At 42.7% G+C, this 13,759-nt stretch overlaps 1 protein-coding gene across 1 annotated transcript in view; it reads right to left on the reverse strand.

Moving 5' to 3' along the window:
* The window catches only part of MAPKAP1 (MAPK associated protein 1), a 153,634-nt gene that overhangs the window by 110,214 nt on the left and 29,661 nt on the right, over window positions 1-13,759 (reverse strand). Inside the window, exons 3-4 of the mRNA XM_083160962.1 lie at window positions 9,812-9,901; window positions 4,645-4,793 (exon numbers count right to left, since the gene is read on the reverse strand). Of these exons, the coding sequence (XP_083017088.1) occupies window positions 4,645-4,793; window positions 9,812-9,901 (239 nt within the window). The remainder of the gene's footprint in view (window positions 1-4,644; window positions 4,794-9,811; window positions 9,902-13,759) is intronic.

Genomic DNA, 13,759 nt, shown 5'->3' on the forward strand with positions numbered 1-13,759 from the left:
TGTCCCACAGTATAGGGAAGCGGAGGTCAAAGGTAGCACTGCCCAGGCGAATAAGAAACAAGCTTTAAATCATTTGCCGTTTGCAAGGAAACAAAACAAAAAAAAACTTAATTTTTGTTTATTCCTTAGTATATGAAATTGATCTAGAAGTTTGATAGGATTGCTATGCTTGTATCTTTGCGTAGTTTCCCCACATCGCTCATAAGTCAAAACGGTACTAATGGACCCTGCTAATTTCCAACCAAAACGAGGCAAGACGCAATAACAGTGGCACATAAATGGTTATTTACTAACATCACTTTAAAAAAAGCCATAGCAACTACCTTGCAATCTGCTTTCTTCCGTCTAGTATAGGATAGAAAAAGGAAGCAAATACTATACCGTTGAATCTTTAAACATAGGGCGTACATAGGGTACAGATGGCGTAACGGTTAGAAGCCGGATGTCACCACTGGAAGGGTTGGCTGCCGGGCTGTGGCCATCCCGAACATTGTAAACTCCTGTGTACGGCACGGCTTCTTGGCCGTGCGGGGTTTTGCCGGGAGCCGGAGCATGTGAAAGGGGCCTTAAGGGCAGATTAGATGGGCCAAGTGGTTCCTAACTGCCGTCAAAATCTATGTTTCATAGTCAATTAACCTAACAGTGAATACGATTAAAAAGTTATCGGGTCACAATTATATTTCGGTGTCAATAATGCTTCTCGAAGACCATTCTTTCCTTTCATTTTACTGTGTCAGGGAATACCACACAGTACTACAGAATATGTTGGTGCTATAAAGACGTAAAAGCGATTTGGAAAATATTCCCAATATAGCCCACATAAAGATTTCCCATAATGCATCTTCCTTCCTTTTAATGGTTTTTGTCGATACGGTGTACTGGTTTTAGAAATCGTTACCATAAAGCAGAATACGATCTGATGTGTGGGACAGTAAATAGTGCGACATAAATAGGGAAGAGTAAAAGGGAGAACTCAGGCACAACCCCGTCACCTACTAAGCCCTGGTCAGCACAACGTTAAATTCCCATATTTCTAATCAATCCGGTTTTTCCTGTAACTCCTATGATCCCCGTTGGCCCTTTAATGGCAGTCAAAGGGTTAAAGCCTTCACCTAGGTTCTTAAGAGGGGGCTGCCACTTGTTACAAATTTAATGAACAATGTGTAGGGGGAGGGGGAGGGGTTGGGCCAGCAGCCGCAAAGAGCAGTGGAGTCTGCAGCGTTAATAGCAATCTCTTGTTCAAAGATCCTTTTAAATGGCTCTGCGTATCCCTAATTATCTGAATGGTGCTCAAAGTAAGAGCAGCAGGCAAAAAATGGTATTTAAGGACTGCACATCCCAAAATGCTGCTAAAAGCCATTAACCAGCGAGTGTTAATTGGAGCCATATTCATATTCATTTGCACTCCGGGCCCTGATAAAATATTTCCCAAGGTACGTTTTAAAAGGAGTCTTAATTTAAGGAACTGCTACAATCAACACTTATGAAAATTAACAGCTGAGTAATTAGCGCTCATGAATTATGCCATCGACCATGCTCGCAGGCGTGGGGCTGTCTGAGCTGATGAACCGGCTGGGTCTTATGAGGGTCCCCTGGAAGATGGGACAGGATTAACCCTTTGCTGCAGTGAGTGGCAGGGATGAGAACAGGTATAGATCTAGGGATCGTTGGCTTAGGTCTGATTCTGCTTCACATCTTTGTATTCAGCATTAGACCATTTGAATTAGGGATTTCAATCCCGGAATTCAGGATTGAAAAATGCCCAATCCCAGGATTCCCGGGATCGGCTTCCCTAAAATAATAATTACAAAAAGCCCCAGGCACCCCGCATATTAATTTACATTTGCGGTAGGGAGCTATGTGATGCGGCCCGGAGGGTGGGCAGTGAAGACGGCTGGGTAAGCGGGCGATGGAGCCTTTCGAAGCAGCCAGGGTGGGTGGACAGGCTACTTTAGCCTGCAGTAGGGATGACCATCAATTATTAGAAATCATAGATGGTTTATGGACAATGTCAAGTAGTTTTGACATCGAAGAGAGAGAACCGGTTGGTTTCCCACCATCGATGTCAAGCTTAAACAAATAGTTTCGTTTTTGCTTTTTCCCCAAGGGGCCGGGACACAGAGCATAGTTCTGCCCACGACACCAGCGAAGCCCCGCCTCATTCATTGATTGGCCCACAGACCATTCAATCAAAGAAAATGGATGACCATCGATATGTCAAAACATCAATTGAATATTAATACACCCCATCCCTAGCCTGTAGGGCAGTGTGCCCCAGACGAGGCGGGAGAACCCGCACAGCCGCTGCCTGGAATTAGACTGCGCATGCGCAGTCTAATCCCGAAATTGGAAACTAATTCCGGGATTGAAGTCCCGGTTTTTTAGGGGCCAAATCCTGGGATCCCACCCTAATTTGAATTGATACATCGCTACACAAAGACAGGTCACAGTTTCAGCTGAGATTAGTAAGCCCGATCTGACAAACCTTTGTGGACCATTAGCAGATAATATACAATTTCTGGAGATACACTTCGTCAGTCCCGTAGCATCTACTGTAAGTACCAAGTAAATGGTATTCGGTATACGGTAGCAATGGGTAAACCTTTAGCCCTCCAGCTGTTGTTGAACTACGCATCCCAGCATGCCCTGAAACAGTTTTAGCATTGCCAAATAGCAAAACTGTAGCAGGGCATGCTGGGATGTGTAGTTCAACAACAGCTGGAGGGCCAAAGTTGGCCATCCCTGCTATACGGATTGGTAGACGCCACTGTTTAAACTGGCAGGGAGAAGACAAGTTTGGGACCTTGAGTGGAATGTGAAACAGTTCAATCAAATCAATGAACAACGTAAAACTTAAAGGTACCCACAGAGGGTGCGATGTGCACCGTGCGTTTTGAACTAGAAAGCATTGCAACTAGTTCAAACCGCATGCGATGTGCTACAGGAGCGTGCATTTTGAACTAGATGTAATGCGATCTAGTTAACACCTTAACCTTTCCCCTCCCTTACCCTAACCCCTTTGGGTGCCGGATGACTGCCTGGCAGTCGGGATTTCGGTGGTCAGTACTCCGACATTGGAATCCTGATTGTTTAAATGCCCGACAGTCGGGATGCCAACTGACAGGGGCTCTTCTCCCTTGTGCATGACCCCCACAGAGGAAGAATAGAACCTGTGGCGAGCAAAGCCAGCCACTGAGCCCGCAAGGGGCTTCTTTGCCCTCGCCCCCGTCGGAGCACCGGTAGTCGGGATTCCGCTGTCGGGATACTGGCGTCGGTATACTGAATGTCAGACCGCCATACAACACCCAACCCCCTTACCCCGCCACCTAAACCTAATTCCCCATTCTAAGTGAATTGATACCCTCCCCGCAGTCTAAAAGGTGCCCATACACTGAGGCGATTTGGTCCGATTTCCGCCGGTTGCGACCAATCAGCCCATTAAATCGGACCAAATCACCTCTCCCTGACATACAGTCGGGTCTGATTGCGTGGTCCCGTGCGCATCGGATCCGACCAGGTGGTCGGACCAGCTGGCCGTCCGACCACCTGTTCTGGGACCTCCCTCCAGGCGGCGAGGCAGGCAGGCAGCACAATTTTTCATTTGCATTTATATAACAAATGTGAGCGACGCCGTCATTTTTAGCCTCTCTCACAGAGATGTCGGCACTCAAAGGGTTAAGAAACGATAGGTGCAGACAAATATTGCATCAGCACATCGCACTGAACCAAATTTCATTTCAGACGTTTTTATTTTAAAACCAGGTTTGGAACACTGTAGCTCGCTTTTTAAATGTTAATTATCTGGAAAAGGTAAGAACATTGCACAAACTTCCCAGCCGTTCCATGCCCTGGTTACATCTCCTGCAAATGCCTTATGCCCCACACACAGCCTGGAGCTCAGAAACCGGAATAGTGTAGAAGATTGGTCCGTTTTTATACCTGAGCCTTGTGGATGCATCTTCACTCCCATTAGAGAGGTCTTGGACTATGGGTCTGAGATGTTCAGAGATATGAGTTCAAAATGGCCGCTGTCAACCACACATGATAACGATACAGCAATCAATACTTTGAGATTTACATAGATCATCTCAATTACACGCAAAGCAGGTGGTCCAGTAGACTTGTGGAATGAACATGTCCATGTCATGAGCAATTAAGGCCATAATTTTTAGGACTCCACCTTTCCTTTGACTGAAGCACAATTGCGAACCTCGAAAAAGTACTGAATTGACCATTTAAAAAAAAAAAAAAAAAAAAAGCTGGTGCCTGATGTACCTGCCTTTGCATAAAGGTCTGAGTATGTGAGGACAGCCCTTTAGATATCATCCTTCACATTTATTTTGCAAGTACTTTGAAAAGGTGACCTCCAGCAGGCCAGGGTTTCCATCAGAATCAATGGCAGAATCTAATAAAATGTTCTCGCAAATAGTAGATGACAGGAGGGTCAGGTAGGTTTTTGGAGCCACTGTCGGGAGAAGTAGAGATTTCGCCCAGAGTAGCCAATCAGCTACTACTATAACATAACCTTTGATAGAATTTAAAACAAAAATGATAGCCCAAAAGTAATTGGCTGCTAAGGGAGACTTCACCACTGGTCTACAATAGAAGGCTTGATACCCCTCACGTTTAATCTGATCGCCTCACCTTGCCATCAAACTTGGAGTATTCATTAAACGGGTTGTTAAGCTGCAGCGGGCACTGCTCCAGGCGCACGGACAGTATGGACGGCTTCCCGCTCACCGGCGACCTTTCCTTGAAGTTCTTTTTTTCAAACAGTGAACTCAATTCCTCAACTGCAAAGATAAAATTAAATTTATATTTTTCTTTTCTATAAAACAGCAAAAGTAAAAAGGTGTTCTATACTAAAAGATGGTCTGTGTTTACCTGAAATTTACAATTGGCTTCATGGATCGGTTTTAAGTCTCAACCAATTATATCTACAACACCCTAAGGCTGAGTATACACCAGAACCACCATGATCGTGCGGCGATGGTGAAATGATTTCCGTTGAAATTGCACGATGGATCAGAGCATACAAAGAAACCTGATCTGCACAGGATCTGGACCCAGTCAAAGGTAGATTGACAAATCTTTACTGCAGAAGTTAAAATCTCCAATACGACAGACGACCAGATCGCACATCGGATCGTTAACGTAGTGAAAACAGGTACGATTCTGCTCTTTTTAAATACAATCGGACGTATGACGTGTCGAAATCGGGGGTTTGGGGCCCAAATTGTCCTGGTGTGTACCCATACTAAGATTGGTATAGACAAGATGACAACTTTTAATGTTAATTAATAAAAATGACCAGTATGTTCTGCTACCTATGGCTTGTATATATTTATTATACTGTATACTATGGCCCTTATTCTGGTTCATTCGCAAAGCTAAATTCCTTCTCAAATGGACAAAACTATGTGCAGTGCAGGTGGGGCAGATGTAACTTGTGCAGAGAGAGTTAGATTTGGGTGGGGTTTTACTTCAAAGTGAGATCTATATTGCAGTGTAGCAATTAAGCTGTCAGTATTTTCCCTGCACAGAAACAAAATAACTCACCCAAATCTAATTCTCTCTGCACAACTTACATCTGCCCCACCTGCAGTGCACATGGTTTTGTCCATTTGAGAAGGAATGTACCTTTGCGAGTGAACCAAATAAGGGTCTATATCTCCCTATAGCTCTAGAAATTCACAACGGGCCCATTAGGGGTCTAATTAGGACCTGGTTGTAAATTTGTATCTTACTTGTTCCCCACCAGCAATATCACACATCTGGGACATAAAATGGTTCTCAAAAAATTATATAGCAATTAAAAAATGCAAGTCTTGCAACAAAATAAAATGCAACAAGTAGGTTACCGCAACAAAGATAATAAAAAAAAATGCAAATAATCTTCGACATACAAGCATGTTTGAAGCGTCACCCTCTGGATCCACACTGCCTGTGCACTCAGCATGGAGATGGCTCCTACTGAGTGGTTGCTCTTCTGGGCATGAGAGCAGCAGGGGGAGAGGACTACTCCTCCTGGAATGGGAATCCCACAAAAAGTTACACCCAGGATTCTGCTAAGGAGACTTACTCCCCTCCACTGGTCATATTTGGGCCCCAGAGACAGTGACTTGATCCCTATACCTCCTAAGGTCATTCAGGAGTAGATGTATGAAGCAGTGATAAGGGAGGAGAAGTGATAAAGTATTTAGTACTTTATCACCAGCCAATCAGCTGCTAACTGTCCCTTTTTAAACCCTGCCTTTAACGTAACAGTCAGGAACTGATTGGCCGGTGATATAGTACCAGGAACTTTATCACTTCTCCGTTATCACTGCTTCATACATCTACCCCAAAGTGCCTGGTAGTTTATTACCGGCCAATCAGCTCCTGACTGTTAAGTTACAGGCTGGGTTTAAAGGTGAGGACATTCTGGTTCCATGGTATGGGGAGATTGAACATGTTGGATTTTTCCAACTACTTGCAACAATTATCATTCAATGTAGGAGAAAATGTTGCCCCCATGTGACAGAGTTACATAAGCTGGTGGACACTGGAATAGTTATAGTATCCTTTCTCCAGCATCCTACAGTACATAGGGCCTTATTTTGGTTCACTCTTTCTGACAAAATACTTCTTAGATGGACAAAACCATGTGCACTGCAGGGGGGCCGATGTAACATGTGCAGAGAGAATTAGATTTGGGTGAGTAATTTTGTTTCTGTGCAGGGAAAATACTGGCTGCTTTATTTTTACACTTCAATATAGATCTCACTTTGAAGTAAAACCACACCCAAATCTAACTCTCTCTGCACATTTTGCATATGCTCCCCTTCAGTGCACATGGTTTTGTCCATCTAAGAAGGATTTTGTCAGAAAGAGTGAACCAAAATAAGGCCCACAGGGGTGAATTTATGAAGCTTGGAGAAGTGTTATCTATCCCCATAAAGAACGTTATGAGCAAGGTGATAATGGTTCAGCCAATCAGCTACAATATGTAAATTGACAGGTAAGAGCTGATTGGCTGAACCATTATCACCTTGCTCATAACGTTCTTTATGGGGATAGATAACACTTCTCCAAGCTTCATAAATTCACCCCACAGTGAGGTACACCAGCAGTCAAGTACTATCCCGCAGTCTGTGGCATGCACCATTGGTAAACAATACATTCTTATTACATAGCTTCATATTTACACTATATAAAACATTATGAATATACATTTATGCTGCTCTTTAAATAAAGGTGCCACAGCAAAGGATTTAACCCCCTTAGTCCCCAACATTACGGACTTAAGCTGCAGTGGTAACGCTGCCTTCCCATTTCTGACTTTTACCTAAAAACCAAAACACACTACAGACTTGAAACATGGCTTCCTTATACGAACATGAAAATACAATACAAGCACTGACATTGGGACGCAGTTAGTATCCCGGCGGTCGGAATCACGACCGCCGAAATCCCAGCACTTTGTCCCTCTATGGGTGTCCACGACACCCATAGAGGGAGAATAAATTAAGTGTGCCGAGCGTAGCAAGGTACCGAGCCCGCATGGGGGGGCAATCCACGTCCCCCCCTTGTCGGGATTTCGGCGGTTGGGATCCCGGGTCAGGATTTTGACCGCCGGGATTCCGACCGCCAGGATTTCATGCCGATCCCCTGACATTGGCTGATGTTTTCCTACAAAAGAAAACATTTTGTCATTACATTTCATCGTAATCATTTGACTTGTCATGGAACTGATAGATTTGCTTATGTATGGCTTGGCAATCCTTGCCTACTTTTGATGCATCAATAAAAGAATAAAATATTTACTAAACGTTGCTATGCAGGATTGCCTGTTGCTACTACTATGTAACACACCTTTGATGTGTTTATTGTAATTGTCTCTTCTTCTCTATCTCTACATGTCCTCTCGGGAAGCGGTCATCTATTAGAATGAACTTAGGTCTACAGTCATTAGGTCGACCCCACTAGGTCGACTGGCAGGAAGGTCGACCTGACTTAAGGTCGACATGGGCCAAGGTCGACATGACTTAAGGTCGAATTTGCATAAAGGTCGACATGAGGAAGGTCGACTGGTCATAAGGTCAACATGGGTTTTTCACTGTTTTTGGAGCCGACATGTGCCGACAGGCGGTATTTCATGCCCTACCATCCACTAGGGCGTGGTGGGAGAATAAAATAGTGTGCCGAGCGCAGCGAGGCACCGTTCCCGAAGCATTGCGAGCGAAGCGAGCGATGCGAGGGCCCGATTCTCATTGCCAACTGTGTCCATGTCGACTGTGTCGACATTCGGATCAAAAAACAGTGAAAAACCCATGTCGACCTTATGACCAGACGACCTTCCTCATGTCGACCTTTATGCAAATTCGACCTTAAGTCATGTCGACCTTGGCCCATGTCGACCTTAAGTCAGGTCGACCTTCCTGCCAGTCGACCTAGTGGGGTCGACCTAATGACTGTAGACCTAAGTTCATTCTGACAGATGTACCGCTTCCGTCCTCTCTGGGTGAGATCATTTGCTCACTTAACTTCCACTATCACCTCTATGCTGATAATAGTAAAATCTACCGATCCTTTCCTGATCTCTCTCCCTCTATCCTCACTCATATCTCCAACTGTCTCTCTGCTGTCTACTCCTGGATGACCCAGCGCTTTTTTAGACTTAAAATATCAAAGACTAAGCTGACCTCTTCCCACCCTCCTGCATAAAACCCGACCATCTCTCATCCTAACCTGTTTAAGCTCACTTCTACCACTTCTGTGTCACCCCTGTCTGTCTAACCCTCCCCTTTAGAATGTAAGCTCTCACGAGCAGGGCCCTCTCTCCTTTTGAGCCTTTCTTAGAATATATAAACCTTTGCCACCCTGATAATTGCTTCAGTGTCCTGTCCCCTGGTGCAACTATCCATATTAACCATGTACTTGTCCTAAACCGTCTTGTACTGTAATTTGTTATGTGTTTTTGATTATAACTATGCTCTGTAAAGCGCTGCGGAATCTGTGTGCGCTATATAAGAAACTGTTAATAAATAAATAAATAAATAATAGGCCTCCTGGACATTGGCTCTAAAAGCAGGTATCCACCGGAGACACATTATACTTCAAAGACAGCTGAGGCAAGAGGGGCTTATGCTGTACCGAACCTACAGCTGCCTGCGTAGCAGATCTTACATACATTCACACTGCTTTTAGTACAAGTGAGTGAGACTCCGGACCGGCCCAAAGTTTCCTTTTTATATACACTTCAAGTTCTTCATCAAATAGATACAGTCCATACACACTGGGTGTTACTGCATAGCAAAATAGGCAAAACCATGTGCACTGCAGGTGGGGCAGATGTAACGTGTATAGAGAGAGAGTTAGAATTGTGTGAGTTATTTTGTTTCTGTGCAGGGTAAATATTGGCTGCATTATTTTTACACTGCAATTTAGATTTCAGTTTCAACACTTCTCAACCAAATGTATCTCTCTCTGCACAGGTTACATCTGCCCCACCTGCAGAGCAGATGGCTTTCTAACACAGGTTTGCATGTGCAAATGTGGCACATGCCAACCCGCATGTCTGGAGGGTGACTTTGCAACATTATGCGTTAGATGTCCTGTTTGTCATCATTGGAATTCTTAGAATGCTCATTTTTCGACAGTAGTCTTTTTCTATTGCAGCTAGAGAGCAAAAGTCAGAATAATTCTATAACCGGAGTGATCTATTTCACATTCACAAGGAAGCATATATGGAGTGGGCAGATGTCATGTGAAAGGATTCCCATCTGCCTAATAACAGCAGATATGATGCCGTAAGAGAACAGTGTGTTACCTGAATGGCTTGTGTTCCGATCTTTCCATTGTACGTTCTTACATTTGATCTGGTTCTGTCGCTCCTTACGAAGCCGCTCTAGTTTCTGAGCTTGAAAAACAGAAGAGACGGAATTCATTTGTCAATGAAACTTTCTCGAGAGAAGAAAATCACAATTCCAAATTTCATGAATATTTCATAATGCATGCATAGAGATGGCGAAAGGGGGCAGCAGGGGAGGGGGGGCGGGGGTGAATTTCGGAAAGGGAGAGGAGAGGGCATAAAATGTTTAAAGCTGACACAAAGTTCAGAAAATACCAACAAAAACAGGAAAATGTTCTTGATTTATAATTGAAATTAGGGGACATAAAACATTAATACAGACCATAAAGATAGTATTAACATAGAAGGGAATCGTAAAATGTGAAAACTCGCTTGATTAATAGGACAGTTCGTTATATAAATCATTAATAACGGTCTTAAAGGAATTTTAATGTACAAATGAAGTCTCGTGAATGTTACAGAGTGTGCATAAAATTACAGATATGAATTACGTGCCCCCGTTTCAAAAATTAAAGATAAATGAACTCGGGCTCAACTATTAAAGTTTTAAATGTAAAATCCTTTATCTGAGAATCAGGAAAAAATTATAAAATGTCACGGCCATATAAATTAGCAGCGTTTTTCTATGGTAGGACGGAACAGTTTATAGGTAATAAAGGAGTGATTTGTATCCGCAGCAACATTAGTCAAATGTGTAGGGGAAGCGGGATATTAAAGAGGATATTTTTATTTTAGACATTTTCTCTTCTTAAAGATGCAGGCCAAACATAATGGTGCGTCGGTGAAGACTTCATGCTGATTTCTCAAACAAACCCTTTGACTACCAAAGACGATGAGACGTTGAAAGCATTCGTTCATCATCAAACGGTTAAACTGATATTTCATTCATCCCATAATAGTTTTATGTTGGGAACATCATCTGACAAAATAAATAGGTACGTACAGGTCTACCGACACCGTTCCTGTGGTAAGACAGGTGTTTAATTTATAAACAGAGATAGGGCGAAAACAGATTTGTTCATCATAACACAAGACTTGATTACACCTCATACGGGTAATTGGCATTTATTCATGACGGGGGACATTGCATTAATCAATACGTAGACTGATTTGCATGATTACCATAGGAATCTAAACATAATAATCTCACAGATGAGAAGACACAGTCAGATCTCACACTCATTTAAATGGACAATGCAATTCAAGAAGTAACACAGTGGTCTCAGAATCCAGCATGTAGGTATTGGCCTCCATGACTGGCGTTCTCCTGCAATTTAGTTTTGCTTTAATGCAAACAAACTTTAGGATTTCTTGGTAGCCGTGTACAGCTGAGCACTGGCATGACCAAGGACAGGTTGCCTGATTCATTTAATTAGCGTTTAGTGCGCTGCTCGCTGCCAGTGTGTCGTCCAGTGCCTCCATTGTTCTTGAGTTGATTCCTGCATTGAGACTGACCACGATCTTGTTGTACTTATCTTCTGATTTCTTATTTCAATTTGTCCTGACTTTTCATACTAGCACCTTAAGCATTCTTCAGCGCCCAGTCTTCTCAAAATTCCTGTTATGCAAGTTAGCCGCATCAAGCGACCGGTCAAGCGGACATTCCGCTTCAAAAGCCAAAATCATAATTTGAGGTCCGTAATGAAAACCTGTGTACCAGCTAAACTCCCTAACTCCGATCAGCCAGCACTATCCTTGATTGGCAATAAAGAATAGCTAAAAATTATCCAGAAGTTAGACACAAATGAAGTTATACGTCCTGTGAAATCCATTGCCTATTATAACAATTTAAAAACAACTAGATGAAATACGGTTGTGAATTAAAAAAATAAATAAATCAGCAAACCACAATTTAAAAAATAAACGTTTTTCAAATCTCTTAATATATAATTTAGGCTGCGTCTACACATTGCCGTTTGACAGGACGCATTTGAACAGGATCCTGTTTAGACCGATGAAGCTGTTTAACAGGATGCAGCAGGATTTTGTATGCAAGTCTGAGTGAGGTGGAAACGGCGTGTGCGGGCGCTAAAACAGCGAGACTGCATTAGCCGCAAGCCTCGCTGCTTGGGGGAATCCTCTCCATCCTCTGAAAGCGAGGATTTCCCCAGCGCATTGAATAAGTTGAGCGACCGGTGCGGGGGTTAAACAGCCGGCTGCATTGAATATATCCCACTGTGTAGAAGCAGCCATAGACTTACATGTGCAGTCTCTTTCCTGCCAAAAAGGTTAAAAAGGGACCTGTCAAAATGCAATGTTTAGACACAGCCTTATTTTACACTGAAGTAAATTTTGGACAATTTTGGACTAGTTTTTTTGTGTAGAAAGCCCACTGAAATGCATTGTTCAAATAGATGAATGTGAAAAGTTCAGCCAATCCCTCTCATTTGCTTTCAAAAGGGGCAAGAGGTCAGTGGCTACTCCACCAATCACAAACCAACAAGCCATAGTTCTTTAATCTTTTTTTTTTTTATAAATTAGGAGTGAGGTGCAGCAAAAAGTCAATAGAATATAATTTTCTTTGTAATTATAAACACAGATTTGATTGCATTTGTCCATGCCAAGCAACATCGGCTAGACATCTGGAGAAGGTCATTAATGTGCTGCCATTGGCTCAATACCAAGGCAAAGATTAGTGCTAACAATGGGCAACGCTGCCTGGTGGCATTTGCTACATTTAGAACATCTACTGTGATGACGCTAGCGGACGCCCTGGCACAAGGTATTGTGTAGGAACCTTGGATCCCTGTAAGAAATCCTCAAACTGAAACACGTGCTAGAAGTTAAGCATGAAGTACAAAACATTTATGTTATGGAATAATAAAATGCCGGTCACAAAGAGTCTGGTTCTGAACTGTCCTGACCCACAGAAATCCTATGCTGTGCAAAAAGAAATCGTAGAACAAAACCCTATATATTCTACGGAGAAATCGTTACTTTAGCATACATTCCCTTTGCCTCTTTAAGTAGCTCATCCCCAACGCCAGCCAAAACTGAAGAACGACAAAATAAAAGTTCAAGTAAGAGTACCAGAACAATAAAACAGTTTGCCTGTTTTATTGTTCTGGTACTCTTACTTGAACTTTTATTTTGAAACAGTGGACCTTTATTCAGACCTGATTGGATGGCGCGAATTTACAGGCTAGATGATAGTTGAAAGAAGACTACATTTGCATACGGATCATAGAATGCATGCGCAAGGACAGCCTGCTTTTTTTATTTATTTTTGAAATCGCTGGCTGTACGCAAGTTGATCGACAGGAAGAGCTGGCATTTGGGGGCGGTAACTGGCCGTTTTTTGGCAGTGCCAGGCATTTTAGGGGAAGGCCCGATCCGACTGTTTCTATTGCAGCCGCCAAGTCCTGGTCTACGCACAGACTGCACACACTGGAAAAAAATCATTGCAAATGACTTTGCAGCTAATTTTAGCAAGTCCCAATAAATTACCTTCCAGGCTTGCATGGGGCAGGATTTGGCTCTGCAATTTAGAGCAGCGATCAGGTCTGAATAACCCCAATAGTCTGAAGTGCTTCTGAAAGAATATTAAGACATTCATATCCGTCGCTGAGACCCCACCATACTTCTAATAGCTTATAATGACATGAAAGTTTTTCGGGAGAATTTTTCAAATTTATTAAAAGTAAAAAATTAAGAAAAATCACATGAAAATAAGTATTCGCAGCCTTTGCCATGAAGCTCCAATAAAAAAAAAATTCAGGTTGTCATTATGTGGAATTGTGAGGGAAAATATTATTTCATTTTGGAATAAGGCTGTAAAATAACAAAATGTGGAAAAAGTTAAGCGCTATGAATACTTTCCAGATGCAATGTAGCCATATTCTGAAGCGCTTTCCAGAAAATGTTTTGACATCAGCCCAAAACATAACAATAATCTTACATTCTATA

This window comes from Crinia signifera, chromosome 9, assembly GCF_055691185.1.
Source record: "Crinia signifera chromosome 9, ASM5569118v1, whole genome shotgun sequence".
Classification (NCBI taxonomy): Eukaryota; Metazoa; Chordata; class Amphibia; order Anura; family Myobatrachidae; genus Crinia; species Crinia signifera.